This window comes from Garra rufa, chromosome 12 (assembly GCF_049309525.1).
Source record: "Garra rufa chromosome 12, GarRuf1.0, whole genome shotgun sequence".
Classification (NCBI taxonomy): Eukaryota; Metazoa; Chordata; class Actinopteri; order Cypriniformes; family Cyprinidae; genus Garra; species Garra rufa.
Window position 1 is genome coordinate 23,113,348 of NC_133372.1, and position 22,253 is coordinate 23,135,600.

The following is a 22,253-nucleotide window of genomic DNA, read 5'->3' on the forward strand; positions in this document are numbered from 1 at the left end:
ATAAAGCATTTGATGTGTTTAAAGAATAGGTCATCCAACAATGAAAAACTGTTTGACTTTCTTATTCAAAAAAAAAAATCACAGCCTGAGTCACCATTTGCTTTTTTTTACATCTTTATTTTAATATATATATAGTGCAAGTGAATGGTGACTGAGGCTGCAGTCCCTACACTTCGACATCTTTTCTGTTCCATAGAAGAAAGTAATGCTTAAAACAACTTCAGGCGGAATAAATTCTGAATAAATACTTACTGTATCGTTATATACGCCTATATAATTTGCAAGTCTTATTTATTTATTTTTAAGAGAACTATCCCTTTAAGACTTGCAAATCAGGCAAGTATAACAATAACAATAAAGTAAAAAATACACATTCTGCAAAATATTTGGTGTACGTAATTATACACGACTACAAGTATGCTTATGAGGGCACTGAAACTTCAAAAGAAAGTGTAGTAAAACAAAACAAAACAACAAAGGTTACAGTTCTCTGCGACTTTTACTGCATTCCTCTCACCGTTACAAACAAAAACGCCTTCAAGAAGCAGGACAAACGCGCACGGGGCTGAGTGAATGCAGTTCCGCTTGTCGCGGGCACTGCCCCCCCTTCAGCAGCGCGCCGAGCTCCGCGCTCCGCCTGGGGGTGAGCGGTTCTCCCTGCGCTCCAAAGAGGAGGAGGAGGCGGGACGAACGACAAGCGGAACTGCTTTTGATCCCCGAGGGACTCGCAGCCTTCACATTCCGCGCATTCCAGAGGCCGTGAACAATCGGAGCTCGGTCATTTATTAGCAGAGCCCCTCCCCTCCTGAGCTCAGTCTGCTGGAGGAGCTCTCCAGACGCGCACACAGCTCAAACATACGCATGGAAATAAAAGCCGTACTCAACGAATTTCCTTAAGGATTATATCGGAAAACATATATACGAGTACAGAAAGTCGTCCGCCACTTTTGGTCGTGATGCGATTGTGATTTGGTGAGTTTTTAAACCGTTTTAAAGCAGCTTGTTGTTATAAACTACTCATTTTTATTGTACTTTACATGATGTCCACCAGTGAACGAACCAGTGCTTTAATATTGTGTGTTTTATGTTTATTCAATACACTGTACGTGTACGAAAGGATTTTATGGATTTATTTATGGGCTTTGTTGAATTGTTGAACACATAAATGGAAATATTTTTATGGGAGTTAAAACATCTGTAGTGCTACATTCAGTTTATCAACAATAAGAGAAGAGGAACTAGACAACTTTTATAACATCCCCTTGTTTGCAATCTTCCACTTGGCATATTTAAAGGTATTACTACAGTTGTGATTGTAAAACAAAGGTGAGACACCAGATAGGAATTTGTCTTTGCAGCTGGAAATCATTTTCGCAACTTTGGAAAGTTATTGGATCCTACCCAATTTCCGTTGACTTTTAATTCTAATCAACATTTATAAACTCAGTTTAAACCCAGTGCTTGATGGGGGTTGTAGGATGGTGCAAGAGGTATTTTTGGGCAAATGTGGTGTTGCTATGGGTAAAGGCAGTCAGCCTAAAAGCATGTGGAGTGAGGCACCACTCACTGGTGTTTGCTGTTGTAGAGCGTTGCAATATAGATGAGCAATAGCATTGCATGTGAAATCTTATTTAATTATTATCATCTTTTTAACTCAGGTTCACAGTCAAGCCAAAAAAAACTCTCCTAACACAGTACCATTGATTGATCTGCGAAACAAAGACTGAAATGAGAACAGCAGAGGATTCGTCAGGCACGGTGCTGCACCGACTGATTCAAGAGCAGCTCCGTTATGGGAACCCTACTGATCCAACTTTGTTGGCCATCCAGCAGCAGGCTCTGCGTGGAGGCAGCAGCGGTGGTGGTGCAGGAAGCCCTCGTTCGTCCTTGGAAAGCCTAACGCAAGAGGAATCACTTTCTCCCCAGTTGTCCACCCGGCAGGAGCCCCAGGGCCAAGAGCACCAGGGGGACTACCAGCACTCAGAGAGCCCGGTCTGCCACCTCTATCAGCTCCACACAGAGGAGCTGCCTACCTATGAGGAAGCAAAGGCTCATTCACAGTACCTGGCCTACCAGAGAGGTCAGGTTGGGCTTCAGCACGGCAGCATGGAGACCTCTGGAGTGGTTGGAGGAGCTGAGCAGGAAGAGAGAATGTGGGACGTGAAGCGGGAACACGCTCGCTCGCTCAGCGAGCACCTCATGCAGCTCTCGCTGGAGAGGAACTGTGTCCATGATAGTATTCCAATGAGCTCATCGCATAGCTACCCTCAGCTCTCTAATAACCACTCTGGCCTTGTTGTAAATGAAAGGTTGATGCATGAGCCAGACCAACGCGGTCCACCTCCGGAGTATCCCTTCATGGTCCGATCCCCTGGATATATGCTAAGTCACTCACAGGAACATGGGCACTATTACAAAGAGCCTCCTCCTGCTTTCCACTCACAGCATCATAGGTACATTCAACTGATATTTTGATCATTTATATTACATATTGTGGGTGCTTTGGCATGCTAATTGATTGTTTATCTCTATCAGGTTATATCCAAACCAGGCGCAAGCGCCTCGCCATAGCGGCCTTCCCACATTGACCCCTGCTGGACAGGATGTCATTGTTGGAGGATACAGCATCCCAGTGAACAACTGCCAAGTAGAGCAGCTCATGAAAGAAAACGAGAGACTGAGAGGGGAAGTGGAAAGCTACAGCGAGAAGGCAGCAAGGCTGCAAAAGGTAAGAGAGGACTCTGTTATATTCTTGGTATAACCCAATGCAAAAGAGGCTATGGCCTTTGATTTTGAGCTCAGAAGTGACCTACAAAGGGTGTGGAAACAAGAAATCATTGTGCGCTGGTGTTTTCTAGCCACCACATTCTAAGAAGATTAGCCCGCTTGCCGCGTAGGAATGCGTGCAAGGGAGAGGATCACAAGGATTTCGGTTTAATTTGAAAAGCACTCATTCCTAGTGACTGAGTCAAAAATTCCCAGTAACTTATTTAGCATGTGAAACAACACTGAATTTACCCATGCCTGCAATGCCAAGCATTTTTGTGTAATGTGATAATGTCATCACTTAAATACCAGTGTCATGCCAGAACAAGAGGGGAAAAAAAAAAAAAGAAAACGGGTTTTTGTTTGTGCATTTGTTTTGCAAAGGCTTCTTGAGCCTTGCATATGTCGTTCAGTAGAGTTACATCGAATACATTTCTCTTTAGATTCCATGTAGTTTGTGCAATCAGAACAATTGTCATGTTAGATCAAGTTGCCTTCAATCGGAGCGAAAATTTGTAAATCAGAAACCTCCAATGGATGAGGCCTCCCTGGATCGTTCTGTGGTTTCTTTGTTAGGATTCCAATGGGATGCCTATAGGAGCAGATGTCTTCGTACATCTCAGTGTCCGCGAATGAATAAGGGGCTTTGCGTAGCCCACAGCTGACGGACTGGACTGCAAAGAGGAACAACCAGACCCCACAGCTGTGGATTCCCCGACTGAATGGCCTCTTTCACTTTCACCCTTGAACAGAACCCCACATGGCATCTTGGGTCCTGTTTAAAAATTGAACATCACATTCAGTAGTTGTGATCTGAGCAATGACAGTTTAAACCGTTTTTGTTCATTTTGGAAAAGTGCATGTAGTGTGAAGTATTGTTCTTGTCTCTGAATGGTATGCCTTCAACACGCAGTTTTCCTTTGTTCCCCACGTTTGCCTTTGGCATCCCGTCCTGTAGGGAGATGAATGTGCAGACACCTGGGACTCATAAGTGTTCTTTCTGGAATGTTGATTCAATTCCCAGTCCCTGAAGAGCTCTGTGAGAGAGATTCACTTGTGGGCAAGCACCACGAAGAGCTCAGCCAAGCACATTCTTCCCTCTTTTTTTTTTTCCTGATTTGTTTTTGTCTATCTGTCATTCTTTCTCTCTGATCCTTGTCTGTTTATGTTTAAGTGTAAAAGACAGTATAGTTGACCCAAAAAGCAAAATTCTTTCGTAAACTCATCCTCATGTTGTTTAAATCCATATGACGTCTGTCTTTCCATGAAACACAAAGGAGATACTCAGCATAACACCCACCTTGTTATTTTCCCTACAGTGAAAGTCAACCAGGAACTGATGAGTTCCTGTGTTAAAGAGTAACACTGGGTATTAAATAGATTTTCCCCTCTCTTTCAGCTCGAACAGGAGATTCAGAGGATATCAGAGGCCTATGAGACTCTCATGAAGGGATCTGCTAAGAGAGAAGCCCTTGAGAAAACCATGAGGAACAAGCTTGAGAGTGAGATCAAGCGACTTCATGACTTCAACCGAGATCTCAGGGGTGAGTTGGTTCACATAGCTGAGTAATTGTCTTGAATATGAGCTACATGTTTAGGTATGTGGCGATAAATACTAATTGTTGACTCCCACATTAGACCGCCTGGATACAGCCAGCAAACAGAGAGCAGCCATGGAAGTTGAAGACAAGAGTCGGCATGCCTTCGCCAAACTGGTTGAGCAAAGTAAGAATTCCCCTTTGCTTCTCTATAAATTGTCTTTCTCCCAATGCGCGGTCGACCATGTGAGCAGCCCCAGCTGTTCCCACTGACTTTTTATGTTTATGTTGTAGACATAACGACGCATTCCTAACAATAATGCACTGCGTGTTTATCATTGATGTGAATCCTGACAAAGCTTTCTAAGCGGAAATGGTCCATAAGCATAGTTTTTAATCAAATTAACTGCCATGCAGGCTTCAGTGAATAGCTGGTGAGGTACACACTGTGTTCTTCATCTCAGGTAGTTGCTTTAAGAATTCAACCACCAACCCTTATTAACACTATAAGTAAATGTGACCTGGATTCCTGAAATATTTTCAGGTATTTTGGGATATTCCATCCTCCCGGAATGTTTTCCAACAGCCCCCACCACTATTTCAGCTTCTGAGGCCCTAAGCACCCCCTTCTGATGGCCTATGCACTGGCTCTCCATTTTTGGGCATATTAGTGCTAAAGAATTTAGACCTGTGGTAGGGTAAATTAGATTTGTTTTGCTAATCCTAATAGGGATTGTTGTTGTTGTTCAGCATTTGATTGTACGTTTTTGGAATGGTCTTTTTTTATTCCCCTAAGGATAGATGTATGAAGTGAAATGGTTTTGTGCAAACAAAAAGCCTGGATGTTTAAATATTTAAAAATTTCCTTGTGAGCCAACACATAGTTCCACAGAAGCATGTCCAAGCCATCTTTGAAGACTTATAACGATGTATAAGTTAGCATTACGCTTTATGACCTTGTGGAGCTATTTGCTTTACATGTTTACTGCCTGCCTCAGAGGCATTCCAGAGATTCATTTGGTACAAAGACGTGCCTGTGTGCGTAAGTGGATAAGAGGAAGTCTGCATTCCATCCAATGGCATTTGTTTTGGGTTGTATAATCAGAGTAGGAGCGGAATGGAAGACTAATTGCTGTCTAATTTGTTTGGTATCTCACAAGGCATTCAAAGTGACCCAGAAACAAGTGAGCTGGACTTTAGTATGTCCCTTTTCAGTGAGCCAAGTCATCGTAGAGCGTTTGAGGAATTCAGCATCCCAAACGGGAATTCACTGAATCGCTTTTGTAATCTGGGAATCTGCAGTGTAGGTCAAAGGACATGCGGAAACTCTGCCACTCCCCTGCAAACCCAGACAGACATGTGTAAATCAAGCATGCCTCTTTTGTTCCAGACTCTTGTGGGAAGCTTATCCCTTGAGAATTGGTTAGAATGAGACTACAGCCCAGAGAATGCTCTGGACACACCCCAGTCCTAAAGCACGGCCATTCATTTTGTGAACAGCAAGAGTTGTCGTGGTACAGAGTTCTCAAAATGTTCATCTCATTCTCTCCACAGATGAGGATCACCTTCGAGAGCGGGAACGTTTAGAAAAAGAGCTGCAGCATCTGCGGGTCTCAGGAGAAGAATGGAAGAGGCGCAGAGAAGCTTTGGAGCAATCGCTGATGTCTGCTCATACGAGAAATAGGCAGCTGGAAGAAGAGTTACGCAGGAAAAGAGCGTACGTTGAGAAAGTTGAGAGAATGCAGAGCGCCCTGGCACAGTTGCAGGCAGCATGTGAGAAGAGGGAGGCGCTGGAGTTACGGTTGAGGACTAGACTGGAGCAGGAGCTCAAGAACCTGAGAGCACAGCAGGTAAAAAACAGACTATCTTTTGTGTAGTGAGAAAATGTTTTGGGCTCGACAATTGAACCTTATTCTTCTTTTTCAGTGGCAGTCTCAAGCTCAAACAAGTCCAGGGTCCTACTCGGACCTTAACGTGTCATCTCTGCATCAGCAGCTGAGAGAAAGCGAGGAGCAGGTTCTGGCCCTAGAGGCTGATATAACCCGCTGGGAGCAAAAGTATCTTGAGGAGAGCACGATGCGCCAATTCGCCATGGATGCCGCAGCTACTGCCGCAGCTCAGAGGTGAGTCGAAGCAAGTGATGGAAGCCTTGCTTAAAAGGATGGGAAATCGTAATTAATTTGGTGTATATCTTGTATAAACTCTTGTATAACTGTCATGTTCTTTTCAGGGATACAACAATCATCAACCATTCACCTCGCCATTCACCCAACAGCAGCTTCAATGAAGACCTGCCATCCCCCAACCACAGACATCAAGAGATGGAAAACCGGTATGTCCACTATTACATTCTCTGGAAAGGCAATCAAAAAGTTTTTTGCAAGTGTTTAGTTTCCAGTAGCCTCCATGTGCTGTATCTCAAAGTAGTCTGTTTTATCAGGATCCGGGCGCTTTACGCTCAACTTTTGGAGAAGGATGCCATTATAAAGGTCATGCAGCAGCGGTCACGACGAGATCAAGGCCGACCTGAGTCACAAGGCCTACGACCTGCCCGATCTGTTCCCTCCATCAACACGGTTGCCACAGCTAGCACCACCCGAACCAAAGGTGAGCATAGTAGCCATAGCCAATGGTTTCAAATCCTGCGCCTGGAAGGCCTTATTCCTGGAGAGATTAGCTCCAACCTTCCTGCCTAGAAGTTTCTAGTAGTCCTAGTACCGGAGTGGTGAACGTTGGTCCTGCTCTTGGAGGGTCAGTGTTCTCCAGAGTTCTGGTACAACTCTAATTGAACCATCTACTACAGGGGTTCTTCTTCCATTTTCCTGTAGAGTTCAGCTCCAACCTCAATGAAATTCACCTGCCTGTAACTTTCTAGTGATCCTAAAAACCCAGATTAACTTGGTCAGGTGTGTTTGATTAGGGTTAGAGCTGAAATCTGCAGAAAAATGGATCTTAAAGGCCACAGTTGAGAACCCCTGAGCTATTAGATTCTATGAATTCCATTTTTTTTCTGCAGATTTCAGCTCCAACCCTAATCAAGCAAACCTGAACAAGTTAATCAAGGTTTTTAGGATCACTAGAAAGTTACAGGCAGGTGAGTTTGATCAAGGTTGGAGTTTAAATCTCACAGGCCAGAGTTGAGAACCCCTGTAGTAGCTGGTTCAATTATTGTATCAAAACTCTGCAGGACATTGACACTCCAAGAGCAGGATTGGACTCTCCTGCTGTATCTGATCCAAAAATTACATATACTCTCAACTGGACAACTGGCAGCTCCTTTACTTAGCGTCTATGTAATGACGCCAAGAAAGAATGTGCCAACTAAAATAAAATAAGTGTGGCGACTAGCCGGTGTTCCTGAAATAGTCAACATCTTGTGAAACGGAATGCATTTGAATGTTCTCTAGAATAGATCCTCCAGAATAGTAAAGGGAGTTTACAGGATGGCAAATGTTTGCGTGGTGGAATGTCTATGTTGGAACCGGTAATTAAACTGCTTCCTTTTCCGTCTGCGATTCTAGGGAAGAGCCTCTCGGATGACCAGACGGCAGCCGCGTCGTTGCCCCCGTTACCCCATCCTCTTGCCAAAACCCAGTGTAGAGACAGCAGCACCCAGTGTGAAGAAACTTCAGATGAGACGAACCCTAAAACAGAACCTGCTCCAAGTTCTGGTGTGTAAAGCTATCTTCACTTGTGTCGCTTACTTGGTATTTCTTAAGCAGTTTTGTTGGTTGACATATGATGTGACAAATCTAATAGTATCAGGTGACAAAGACAATGCTTAACGGTTAGAATTCTGTAATGATGGTGCATACTTGCCCTTTTGAACCAGAGTGGTTAAAGAGTAACCTGAGCACCATGTCAAAGCAACGATTGGGGAGTGAACTCAAACAAAACATAGTCAAGTTTTGTAAAACTTCCTGCCTTGTTTGCTCTCCAGGCATTAGCCAACAAAGCTGAAGATCTTTGTATTTCATTGCAGATTCCACTCCTCTCAACACGACTCAGATCAGCGGCGCTGTTGAAAACGACATGGTGGAGATTCTCATCTGAGATGAACGGTGTTCTGCTTGATGCTGCCTGCTGTTCGTACACACAGAAGATTCTCATTGGGTCTCCGTCTGAGGACCAACCATATGAAGAGAATCCTGTGCTTGCTTTGAGAAGGAGCTCGCCATTGAAGCCAGTCAGTACGAACGAATTGTGGAGTAACCTAAGACTGATCCTCGTTGAAGGAGAGCTGAGCTCTCTTGACAGTTCCTCCATGTGTTAAACGATGGTGTTCCATCTCAAATGGTGAGATCTGTTGTCTGAATGTGAGGTACTTGGACAGTCCTCTACAGAGCTCCAAAAGAGACTTCTTAAGTGCTTATAAACACATTGTATATGTCGACATTTGTTGTATTTATGAGTATTGCTGCTGACTGTGTGACAGAATGGAGAAATAGGAAGAAATATCCCACTGTTGTGAAACTTTTTAGCATTTGCTCTCCTTTGAGGAACAACCAAGGGCAGTGTTTTATTTTTTTAATAGTATACCAACCCATGTAAGACTATATCCCACATTCCTAGATAAAAGCCTAGACAAATATATCTTTATGTGCTCCATGTATAGTAGATATACCATCGCAACTGCTTCATCCTTAAATATCAAGAAAAGAATAGTTTGGATTGTAGGAAGCCAAATACAATTTGAACCTGGAGACCTGGGATTAGAAAATTTACCAGAATAGTTGGGTTAATGCCTTCACTAGCACTCCCTTTGACTAAATTATCATTACAGTTGGCGTTCTTACTATAACTGACTGACTAAATCGCTCCCAGATTTAAGCAGAGGAATGGGAAGCCTCCTTTCGGCAACAGTGGATGGGTACATACTCTTTTAGTGTTACCCTAAGGAGGGATGGGGGCTGATGTTTCAGATGCCATATTATTATTATTATTTTGCACCCAGAACTGCAACCACCATGCTTGCCACTCCCTTGCAGACAAGCCGGAGCTAATCTTCCCACATTCCTCTATGGCGGAATGCCTCTGCTCAGAGGAAAAAGGCTATCTGTAGTCTGACCTTTTGGCCTTGTTCAAAACGGCTGACATTTAGACTACCATGCTCTTTTTGGATCTGTTTATTTCTGTAGTGCTGCAGTAGCTGGTTCTACTGTAAGCATATAACGCTAACACAATGTAGCAACTGTGACTAGCCTTGATTTCTGAGACGGAGACTTTTCTTAGTGGGATAAACAGATATCATAAAAACAAACAGTCTTATCTATGTGGGTAATAAGTATCATACCATGTTAATTTAACCTTTCTTACTATCATTAAATGCTACTTTTATTTTCCTATTGGCTCTGATACGAAGCACTCGCTGGTCGAGGCTTTGTTGTGGAGTCATGCTTGTTTTGTTCACTACTTGGACTGTTTACAGAAAGGGCTGTTTTGAAACGAGAGAATTTAATATATTTTGTATATTATTTTACTTTTTGCTATTTAGTAATGTGAACATGCCAAAGATTTGCATTACGATTAAGTTATATGATAAAAATATGAGCATTAGTGACGTGAAATGTAGATAAACGCAGTTCAAACTGGTTGACCCATATTTGGATGTTGCTGTGAACTTCAAGAATGGGGAATTGTTTTGTATGTCATTTAACATTTCAGTAATTTGAATAAAACTTTAATATATATCTTTACAAAAACCAATGTGTCGGCTAATTTGTCTTAACTGTGAAGATACGGGTGGTGTGTCCTCCTGAGATGTTTCACACGTGCAAGTCTGTGCAATCTGTTCTTACCTCTGTCCTTCCTTTGGCATGAATGACATCTTTCTTTCAGAGCACAAGGGAGCCTTATTTACAACCGCAAAACAATTCTGCCACCTGCTTCACTGTTGGCAAGCAGTCTTCATGAAGGGAGGCCACATTCCAGTTCTGCTCCCAAAGCCAAAAAAGAGCATTCCTCTCACCAACCGTGCAAATATTAAAATGGAAGACAAAAAATTTGAAAGCACAATGATTAACGAAGAGCTGAGAATAGAATTATGGAAGTAACCAGTACTGTTTTGCAAATTAAGCTCACTTTTGAGTTAAAAAGTGCATCCACAATTGAGTAGTTACACTTAAAAAAATATTATTTTCTTGACATAATTGAAGTTCATCATAAAGTTGCTAGACCTTCTGTTGTTTATTATCTATGGTTCCTTGTTGTCAACACTTGCTTGTCTGAATGTCCCTTCTGCTTTCTGATGTATCATGTTTGCCAATTGCTTGTTTTATTTGTCTGTTTTTTGTTGTTGTTTTTTGCTTGTATTATTTTGTTAAAGTGACCTTGGGTTCTTGAAAGGCGCTATATAAATTAAACATATTATTATTATTATTATATTAAAAATAAAGGTTCTTCATTGGCATCAATGGTTCTGTGAAGAACCTTGAACATCCATGGAAACTTTCAAATGCAGAAAAGGTACTTTATAGTCAAAAGGTTCTTTGAAATGGTTCTTTTAGGCTGAAATATTCTTTGGGGAACCAAAATGGTTCTTCTATGGCATCACTGCAAAAACACTCATTTGGAATCTTTATTTTTAAGAGTGTACTGCATTTGAGGGTAAACAAACTTGCCGCATTGTCATTTTGCTTCTCTGCCATTCACACTACTTCAGTGGTGGGAAATTTTAATTTTGGTGGAAGTGGTAGGTCATCTGGGTGCTTTTCGTGTTTGTTTTGGTTACTAGCAATTCAGATGTACAGTCGTGGCCAAAAGTTTTGAGAATTACACAAATATTGGAAATTGGAAAAGTTGCAGCTTAAGTTTTTATAATCGCAATTTGCATATACTCCAGAATGTACTCCAGAGTGATCAGATGAATTGCATAGTCCTTCTTTGCCATGAAAATTAACTTAATCCCGAAAAAACCTTTCCACTGCATTGTTAAGAAGGCTTCAGGGCGTCCAAGAAAGTCCAGCAAGCGCCAGGATCGTCTCCTAAAGAGGATTCAGCTGCGGGATCGGAGTGCCACCAGTGCAGAGCTTGCTCAGGAATGGCAGCAGGCAGGTGTGAGCGCATCTGCACGCACAGTGAGGCCAAGACTTTTGGAAGATGGCCTGGTGTCAAGAAGGGCAGCAAAGAAGCCACTTCTCTCCAAAAAAAAAAAAAAAACATCAGGGACAGATTGATCTTCTGCAAAAAGTATGGCGAATGGACTGCTGAGGACTGGGGCAAAGTCATATTCTCCGATGAAGCCTCTTTCCGATTGTTTGGGGCATCTGGAAAAAGGCTTGTCTGGAGAAGAAAAGGTGAGCGCTACCATCAGTCCTGTGTCATGCCAACAGTAAAGCATCCTGAGACCATTCATGTGTGGGGTTGCTTCTCATCCAAGGGAGTGGGCTCACTCACAATTTTGCCCAAAAACACAGCCATGAATAAAGAATGGTACCAAAACACCCTCCAACAGCAACTTCTTCCAACAATCCAACAACAGTTTGGTGAAGAACAATGCATTTTCCAGCACGATGGAGCACCGTGCCAGAAGGCAAAAGTGATAACTAGGTGGCTCGGGGACCAAAACGTTGAAATTTTGGGTCCATGGCCTGGAAACTCCCCAGATCTTAATCCCATTGAGAACTTGTGGTCAATCCTCAAGAGGCGGGTGGACAAACAAAAACCCAAGAAGTGATTATGAAAGAATGGGTTGCTATCAGGATTTGGCCCTGATTGAGAGCATGCCCAGTCGAATTGCAGAGGTCCTGAAAAAGAAGGGCCAACACTGCAAATACTGACTCTTTGCATAAATGTCATGTAATTGTTGATAAAAGCCTTTGAAACGTATGAAGTGCTTGTAATTATATTTCAGTACATCACAGAAACAACTGAAACAAAGATCTAAAAGCAGTTGAGCAGCAAACTTTGTGAAAACTAATTTTTATGTCATTCTCAAAACTTTTGGCCATGACTGTAGTAGTCTTACTGCTATAAAGCAGGAAAAATATGCATATTAGGATGCAGGGTAGGACATTTAACTGCCTTAGGCAAATTAGAGCTAACCAGACAAGGGTCTAAACAGTTTGGAACGCTTTGCAAGCCAAACTGATTCAAAGCTTCATAGCTCGCCGTCAAGAGGAATTTGCCCCCTGGTAGAGTAAAACATGTTAAAGCATTCCATTCCAAATGGGGAAGAAGAGAGATGTCTGACATGTCAGATAAGAAGTAGAGCTGAAATGCTGTTCTTTCTTTTTTCAGCACCTAGATTAAACATATATACCTTAGATGTTGATCTTTCATAATTCCAGAGGTGTGGTGGAGTTCTCAGTTCAGTTATGTATCTTGAAATGATCAGTTTTGTCTTAGATGTTTCTTCTAAAATCAAGCTGGAGAAATAAATAATATTATTAAATAATAGCTCACCCAAAAATGAAAATTTTGTTATTAATTACTCTCATGCCATTCCAAACCCGTAAGACCTTCATTGGTACGTTTTATGTGGCATTGATTTTGTACCTGTCACTGCAGTTCTGACTTGAAATCTTTGTTGTGTGGTGCTATAACTCTAATGCTCCATGACGTTTTAAAATAACGTACCATCTGCACTACACGTACCATCTGCACTTAACCTACCCGATAGTATGAACAAAAGTGAATGGTAAAAATGCAGTCACAAGCATGCTGTTTTAGCTTGTTTTTCAATGTCTAATTTTTCAGCTCTTACATTGTGAGTCATGTTTTTTCACGGGATTCCTACCCATGGATTCCACATTCTATGATCCAAAGTCCAATTCCAAGCTCTCTGAGCTACCAAGCAAGCTTGTTACATTCGGAAACGTAATCATTACTGTGTATGAAAACAATTACAAGTGCTTGCTGTTTTACCACCTTCAGCGTTCATTTCTGTTAGAAGCTGCAGTTATATGTACATAATGGTATGTGTTTTGCATCTTCCCACAGGTATGTTTTCGTCATGATATCAGGTAGGTTTGAAAGATGTCCTTACTACCTTTCTGGGCCTTGAACGTGTCATTAGGGGTTCAAGCATTTAGTGCTGAATCTAGGTTTTTAACTCAAAATCAATAAAACCACCGCATTCAAATTCTTTGGACTCTCTATATCAAGAATTATAAAAAAACATTGAACGTTGAACATTTGCATTTGAAGAGTTATAACATGGTCATTTGATAATATGGTCATGATCTGGTGTATCCAAAACCTATACATCCTATAAGAAAATCTGAACTTCACAAATCTAAGTAAACTCATGTGTCATATGTTCTGGTGTCAGCCATTTATTTCTTGTTGCCCTACACCCTAACAGCATAGAAGCCATAAAGGGCTTAAATACTTGAACCCCGGTAATTGCTGCTAGCAGCTATATTTGAATTTGTGTTCTGAAGATGAATGAAAGTTTTACAGGTTTGGAACGACATCAGGGTAAGTAATTAATGACAAAATTTTCATTTTTGAGTGAACTAACCCTTTATGTTAATAGCACAACTAGGACAGTTTAATGAGAATTTTTCATAGTGAAAACCTGCAGGCTTAAATCTCAACTCAGTTTCAGACATTATTTCAAGGTTTCTCAACTCTTGCCCTTGGATTTGCAGAGTTTAGCTCCAACTCACCTGCCTATAATTTTCTAGTAATCATGAAGACCTTGATTGGCTTGTTCAGGTGTGTTTGATCAAGTTTGGAGCTAAACTCCAGGATCTCCAGAACCAGAGATGAGAAACCCTGCATTATTGAGATCTTCAAGAGCAGACGTTGGAGGGCCCCTGCTCTAATCAAAGACACAGAGCAAGCTAATCAAGGTTTTCAGAGTTACTTGAAATATACAGGTAGGTGATTTTGATCACGTTTTGAACTACAGAGCAAGACTTAAAGGGATAGTTCACCCAAAAATGAAAATTCTATCAATAATGGCTCGCCTGGGTCTTTTCAGGATGATTCTGAGAGACAGGAGCCTCATGCAGAAGTCTCACTTTTCATATTTAATCTCGTTCCTGTCTAGGAGTAACAACAACAGTAGATTTGTATAAGGCACAAACTTAAATGAAAAATGTGCCTGGTAGAGTTTCACCTTTCCTCCCTGCTCTTTCAGCGACATTAATCTTTTAAGAACTTTGACTCCCAAGTTCTGTTCATCAGCTGCATTTTTGAAATAGTTTTCTGAAGAATGCAGACAAATGATTCACTGTATAAGAACAGCCTTTTGGGGGTTGGTTCCAGCATGCCAACTCAATGCATTCATGTTAGGATAAGCTACCTTGTAGTATGCATTAGTGTGATGATCCTCACTCACACCCTAAGCAACAAGCTGTGGGACACCTAACAGTGTTAAATAAGTCCACTGAGAAGAGGACTGTGTGTGTTCTTTAGTGGGTATCTGTTTTCAGGATAAATATTTTGCCTCACATGCCTCCCTCAGTAAGTGTGAGCTGGCATTCCATAAATGCTTTGCGAGATACCTGGCCGATGGGTTTACTTGTGACAGATCAGTGTGACTTTTCTCAGCTGAAGGAGTACAGACGTAAGGAATGCTCCCACAGGAATTTCCCTCTCCTCAAGGGGCTCCAGTACACTTCAAGGTCAACCAATGGCCTGGTGTGTTAGCAGTCACCACCTCCACTACCAGAAACATCAATGTCCATGCGCAACTGCAGGTTGCTGGGCTTCGAAATCATTTGGATACCATTGTACCTTTATGTAACTGAAAGCTTTTCTTGTCAAAATTGTACAGTTTTCTTAATTTCTGGTGTTCTGTCTAGGTGAGAGGTCAGATTGGTGGACTAAGAGCTTCAACATCTGTTAGTGTGCATACTAAGATCTCACGCTGTTCCATGGGGAATGTCATTCTTGGCACTCTGCTTGTTTTAGCAGGCTTCCCAAATTTCAGTCGAACCATCAGGGACTTGGTCCATTCCAGAAACATCTGCAATTTGAAAATGTACAAGCCTTGAAGACATCTGAAGTTTCTTCAGATGAACTTGTAGTGCAATCCTATTGCTACAAGGGGTGTTCAGGGATTGTCATACTGAATTATGTGGTTAATGGCGTCAGTCGATAAGTGACAATTGACCCAAAAATGAAAATTCTGTCATTACCCTTATTGCGTCATTCCAAAACTATATGACTGAACTCTTCGGTGGAACATATTCTAAGAAATCCATGGACTGGAAGTCAATAGGCTCCAGCGTTGTTCTCAACATTCTTCAAAATATTTTCTTTTGTGTCCCTCAGAAGAACAAAATGAATTCATGCCCTCTCTTTACATGATTAAGTATGATAGCCATCATGAAAATGGTTCCCTTCAGTGTTCAGAATAGTTTTTTCCAGTGATGCCCTCACTGACTCAGCAAATGAAAAGCACATTGTTAATATTGGCCTTTACACGTGTTCCAAAGATCTTAGTAACATGTTCTTGGTCAACGACCTTAGTAACATACCTAGAAAAACAATTCAATAAGTCAACTGTTGTGTTTTCCATCAGTTTCCATAGAGACTCTCTGAGATTCCAAAACCTCCAGGCGTGTGGATGGAATAAATTTTTCTCACCGACTCTTTCCCCTTTCCTTTCCAAAGAAGGTTACGGCAGTCAAGTTTTGAGGGGGTCTTATTATGCCTCTTTTACAAGATGTAATATAAGTCTCAGGTGACTCTAGAACGTGATTGTGAAGTTTCAGCTTATAATACACCACAGATCATTTATTATACTCTTGGAATCTCTAATTGGTGGAATTTCTATACAGCATCATGGGTAATGCAGTTTTTCACCGCATATTCTGCTCTTAAAGGTGATATCATATCATGAAAATGTGACTTTTTCCATGTTCACGTACTATAATCGGGTCCTCTAGTGCATCTCATAAAACATGAAAAATTATAACCCAATAACTAACTAAGGCCGTATTCACACACGTATTTTTTAACAAGAAAAAGTTGACAAGCGCGTATTTTTTATTGCTAAGAGGGCGTCTTTTTGTTGCTATAACAACAGCTGCAACAGTAGCCTATGTGTGGTGCAGAAATGTCGATAAAAGAGCAAGCTGGCTCTTTTCTTTTTTGACTTTTTTGCCTTTTATTTGATATGACAGTATTTAGACAATAAGCGAAGTGGGAGAGAGAGAGAGAGGGAGGACGGGATCGGAAAAGGTCTGCAAGCCGGGACTAGAAAAAGGGATGCCCGAAGCGCAACGGCGCTACTGTAACGTTACATGTTGATGTGCGGCTCAGAAAGCTAGCAACGCTGCACGTCGGTTTTAACGGGGAGGCAAATCCAGTTCACTACAATGAAATAAAAGTATATATAACGGCACCTTTCCCATTTTTTCTTGTTGTTATGGAAACGAGAGATCTAGCTACTCGCTTGTCATTGGTCAGCTGTCAAAAATCGCTTGACGTTTTCTTCAGAAAAGTTAAAAGTTAAAAGACGTTCTGAGCTGCAGAAAAAGACGCCGGCGGTGTCAGGGGCTCAGGGCTTTCTTGAAAAGACGGTTTACTCCATAGGGTTATACTGTAAAACCCACGCTGGCAGTTAAAAAAAGGCGCTAAGTGTGTACACATATGCCTTTTTCTGCAGGCATATGAAAAAACAAGCATGCCAGATTTTTTTTTTAATCCGTCATTTTGTTTTCGCAAACAGCAACAGCGTTCCATTTCTAACACCATGGCAAAAGTTTGAGCAAAGCATGCTAACTGTTTTGTCGTTGACTGCATAGACAAGCACAGAACACTATTTAGAGTCCCAGCCTTGGAGGAAACAAGAGAGCAGTGGATTTATTGATTTATTTACTTATATTACGCTGCTGCCACACAGATCTAATATAAACATGCAATTTCTTTCCCAGCTGTTTACCTTCACAGACATAACCGACTGTTTTTTTGCAACTCCTGTGTGTTTTTAACATAAACCTGTGTGTATTTGACAGTTTAAGCAATAAGACATGAAAGAGAACGTAGTTTAGTACTTACATACCGTGTGACAGCTGCTCTCTGTGTGCTTTGGATGTGTGTGTTAAAAAATCTGAATATTAGAAATTTAAGTTCCTTGTGGAGAAAATTAATGGACTTTTATATCTGGAACCAGACTTTATAGCTCATGCTCTATACAGCAACAACAAATCTATAGCTATGTTCTCCATACAGAAACAACAAACAAAACATGTTTGTTTTTGATTATGATCTCTGTCACGCTCATGTAATGTTGCAGTTCTTCATCATTAAATGTTTATTCTTTGCATGCGTTTAAAACTTAATCAGACAACCATATGAAGTTTATGTATACATGAAACACATGCACAGAAAGCTGTGTCTTTTCTCATCAACTATCAAATGCACGCATTGATATGTCAAAAACACACAAAATTCACAAACATAGCTGGTTATGTCTGCAAAAGTAAACCGCTGTATATATTAGATCTGACAAACAACGTCTTATGAGCTGCGTCCCAATTCAAAGGCTATATCCTTTGAAGGCCACATTCGAAGAGTGATTGTGTCACCACAGTGTGACGAAGGCTTCTTCAAATGCGTCCTTGAAATGCGCCCTTCATTTCTTGGGCTATGAAGGTTACAGCCGTTGGACCCTTTGCGGCCTAAAGTACCCTAGAATTCATTGTGAGCTGGTGAGGACAGGAATTTTCTGAGAGAAATTGCTGTATTACACTTTTAAATGTAAGTATTGGGTTCTACGTACTCAAATCATCTAATATTTCTGACAATACAAATGTAAGAAATTTATATTATTTAAAGTGGTTCAAATGTTCACTGGTATCTTACCGTGATGTGATTTTTATATAGTTTATACTCTTTATTATGTACATAATGGACCATGGTGAACATAAGTTTTGAACCCTGTTTTGTTTTTAGGCAGTTGAATGTCTTTAAAAAAACAAAAACAAAAAAAAAAACAGTACAAACGTTACAGCTGTCACAGTTGCGACAAGAACAGTTCTAGGCTAGGTCAGCCTATTTAACAACATTTGGTCCAACTTTTGCGCCCCTTGAAGGATGCAGCCTTTGAATTGGGACATAGCTTAGGACATTGCGACACTACTAACGCAACTCTTCCAGGCCTGCCCCCTATTATTGTTTTCCCATTTGCTTTGGGTTGGAAATAATTTAAATTCAGGATTGTGACTTGTTTGTTCCTGGAAGAAAACTCAGGACTATAATCAAAGCGTTTGAGGTCATTCAAAAACAGCATTTACTGATATACTGAACAAATTTGGAGTGGAATTTGTTTGAACTTTTGTAATTTTGCCCATCTGTTTCATGCCCAAACAGTAACACTACTAAAGAAAGTTGACAATGTAAAAATAAAATAATAATAGTACCCCCTTAAATTACCTTTATGGTGGAAAATACCTTATTTTTGGGCTGAATATCTATTGCCCCTTTCACACATACAGTATTTACTGGTAAATTACCATTAAGAGATCATGTCTGAACAGGATCTTTTCAAAAATACCGGTAAATTACCGGTTATGTGCTATGTGTGAATGCAGAATGCACTGACGCATGATGCCTATTCTGGGCCAGTCATAACATTCTGATGCAGATGACGCAACAACATAAAAAAGATAGATTAAATTAATTAAACTAAAGCTTTTTCAATATAACAAAAAAAAAATGTGTGCAGTGTTAAGCTTAAGCTTAAAACTTACGGGATTCCTGTAAAATCAATAGTCAATGATGTCACAGAATTTACTGTATTTTGAAGGTGATGTGCGAATGGCGTTTTACTGGTAAAAAGATGTAACGTCATTGCCTGTGTGAACAGCACATTTTTGCATTTATCGGTAAAGTTGTTCTGGTAATTTTACAGCAATTTACTGGTATTACTGTATGAGAGGGGCTTTTGGCAACTCTTTGAAGCCCATTTGTATTGAATCATAAATAACATATATGTACCATTTAACAAAATGTAAAATAATTTAAACTTAAAGTTGAAAAAATTAAACTAAGAGAGTGTAACATTCATCCATATAATTAAAGCTTAGAAAGCTAACATGCCAATAATACACTTTTTTTTTTTTTTAATCTGCCTTGAAACCAATTAGCCTTTTCTGACCAACCTGACAGCACAAAAGGGCTTCACAAAAGTAGGGTGTGGTGTTACTGAGTCAGGATAATCTTTTCAGACAGGTACATCTCTCCTATCTGCTATTTGAAAAGTGAATGCTAAAGGTGGAGCAACAGGAAGTGGCAAAAGTATCATCTTCCTGTCGTAAGGATCTGAATCTGAGACCCAGCTGTTTCGTCATGTTTTATGCAATGTTCACCTCAGAATGACTATCCTATTAGTCACGGTGAGGTGTATTAGGGTGAGGTAAGTTTTTGTGCAGTCAGCTGTGATTAAAAATCTTTATGTATTAGGTTTACCAGATGTAAGTGAAATTACGTATTAGTCAAAATATGAAAATACCAACCCTAAAGAAAAAAAATACATAAATACAAAATGAGAAGATTAAATACTCCAAGGCACTCGTATAATAAAAAGCCTTTAATTGACTGGGCTAAATCATAAAAAAGTTAAAAGTGTAGATCTATGCATTTCTGCTTCACGGCCTTCTTCAGGATCTAATACAAAATAAATACAAAATGCTATTTTCACAGTCAAATAATTTATTGGAAATTGTGCACAATATTTTCATTACTCAAACAACGTTTACACTGATTTCGTTTTTTTTTTTTTTTTTCCCTGCACATCATGTTTCAAAGAACATGCTTTTATCTCCAGTATGTTATTTAATCACAGGTTGACAAAGACGAGGCCTTATGTAAGATGGAATCAGGACTAGATGAGGCAAATTCTAATCTCTGTCACTGTGACTCTATTCTAAAGATAGCCTAATTATGATCTGTTATTGTGCCTCTAGTCTAAAGAACATCCAGCGACTTACATCAAGAGCTCCACAGGAAGGTCAGACATGCCTGATGGATGCCAGAGTGATGAAGTGTTCAAATTACCTGGCAAAAGACATAAAGCGTCTATGTTACAGCATTGCAAATATGAATTAGTCATTACATAGTATCTGTCACCTGTATTTAAGTCCATGTCTGTATGTTATGAAGTGGCTCATGAAATAGCTATCAGTTTTCAAATGTTTTCATGTTTGTCAACAACCCTTTCAGAATTCCATGCTTTCACTGAAACATGTTTATTCACAGATACGGTTTGATTTACCCAGCATGTGATATTTTTTTCCTAGTAACGGCATACCGTGTTAACCCAGATAAGGCCTATGCACTGCTATGTAATGCATGCTGTAGACAGGAATGTTCACTATGCTGTTTCACAAGAGCTCATTCCCAGTCACACACTGACAGGTGAGGATGGACGGTGTCACTTATTTAGCAGCAAACATGCTCTGGCCTCATGTTTGAGCATGGCATGGTGAGAAAATGTGGAGAAATGGCTGTTTCAAAGTGCCCTCTCAGCTTAACCGTTGGTATGAGCACATTAGAAGGCACATGCACATGTTGGCAGGAGATGGATGGATATTTATGTCTTGTTGCCAGGTTGCTGCGTATGAGCCCCAACAGATGAAGCTAGAATGCCGTGTTGGCGGAAGAAGTGTTGTTTTCATATTTCCTGTGAATTTACTGTGGCAGTCATTTTTGCTAGGAACAGAATTGTTCCTATTTAAATGGCTTAAAACCACTTAGCCTTTTCAAATAATGTTTGTTGTTGAGGATACACAACACGAATGAGTGCAACTGACAATGGAAGGCAACAAGCTTTACACTGCAAGCTTATGAGTTGATTTATCCTTGTTTTAATATGCCTCTGGTCATACAGCTTTTTAAATGATGCCGAGGCTTTTTAGGTTTAGTGAAATCGGCGATCTCTGAGCCAGTTCATTTGCTGGCTTCAATATGCAGTTTTCAACTATCTGGCAATCGTGGGTGCATAGCGGGCGCAAAGGGGGCACTGGTGAGCAGCCTTTTGAAAACTAAAATGGCCTTGTCCCAAATCACACCCTAAACCCACGCAGTCTTCCTCTGAGTCCACACTTTTATGACATAATGCTGCTTTGACTTTCGGTTAGAAGTCTGGCATGAAGCTCATTTCAGTGCGGGCTCAGCAGAAGTGCGCATTAAGGATGCATAATGTGTGCAAAGGGGGTGCTCGTGAGCACCCTTCTGATAGCTAAAATGTCCCTGTCCCAAATTACACGCTAAACCCTCACTGTCGTCCTCTGAGTTAACACTTTTGTGATGTACTGCTGCCTTGACTCTCTGGTAGAAGTCTGCCACGGAGTTCGCTTCAGTGTTGGTTTAGCAGAATTGTGCATAGCGGGCGCAAAGGGGGCGCTCGCGAGCACTCTTCTGAAAGCTAAAATGGCCCTGTCCCAAATCATACTGTATACCCTCGCTGTCTTCCTCTGAGTCCATACTTTCGTGATGTAATGCCGCTTTAACTGTCGGGTAGAAGCCTGCCACGTATCTTGCTTCAGTGCAGACTCGGCAGATGTGCGGCTCGAGGGTGCATAGCGGCTGCAAAAGGGGCACTTGCAAGCACAATTCTGAATGTTAAAATGGCAAAAATGTCCCTGTCCCAAATCGCACCCTAAACCCTTGTGGTCTTCCTCTGAGTCCAGAGTTTCATTACATAATGCCACTTTGACTCTGGGGTAGAGGTCTGCCATGGAACTTGTGTCAATGCAGGCTTGGCAGAAGTGCGCATCAAGGGCACATAGCAGCCGCAAAAGGGACACTCGCAAGCACCCTTCTGAACGCTAAAATTCCAAAAATGGCCCTGTCCCAAATCACATTCTAAACCCTTGTAGTCTTCCTCTGAGTACACATTTTCATGAAATGACTCTTTGACTTTTGGGTAGAAGTCTGTCGTGAAGCTTGCTTGAGTGCGGGCCCGGCAGAAGTGCGCATTGAGGATGCATAGCGGGCGCAAAGGGGGCGCTCGTGAGCACCCTTCTGATAGCTAAAATGGTTCTGTCC

The 22,253-nt window shown here is 41.0% G+C and overlaps 1 protein-coding gene across 1 annotated transcript; it reads left to right on the forward strand.

The window, feature by feature from the left end:
- Window positions 1-745: 745 nt before the first annotated feature.
- amotl2a (angiomotin like 2a) lies at window positions 746-10,000 on the forward strand. The gene is made up of 11 exons (XM_073851333.1): window positions 746-972; window positions 1,659-2,453; window positions 2,536-2,728; window positions 4,166-4,310; window positions 4,405-4,491; window positions 5,859-6,154; window positions 6,231-6,427; window positions 6,535-6,636; window positions 6,745-6,911; window positions 7,826-7,975; window positions 8,287-10,000. Exons 2-11 carry the CDS (start codon window positions 1,729-1,731, stop codon window positions 8,355-8,357), a joined length of 2,133 nt encoding a protein of 710 aa, XP_073707434.1. The 5' UTR covers window positions 746-972; window positions 1,659-1,728; the 3' UTR covers window positions 8,358-10,000.
- Window positions 10,001-22,253: the final 12,253 nt, after the last annotated feature.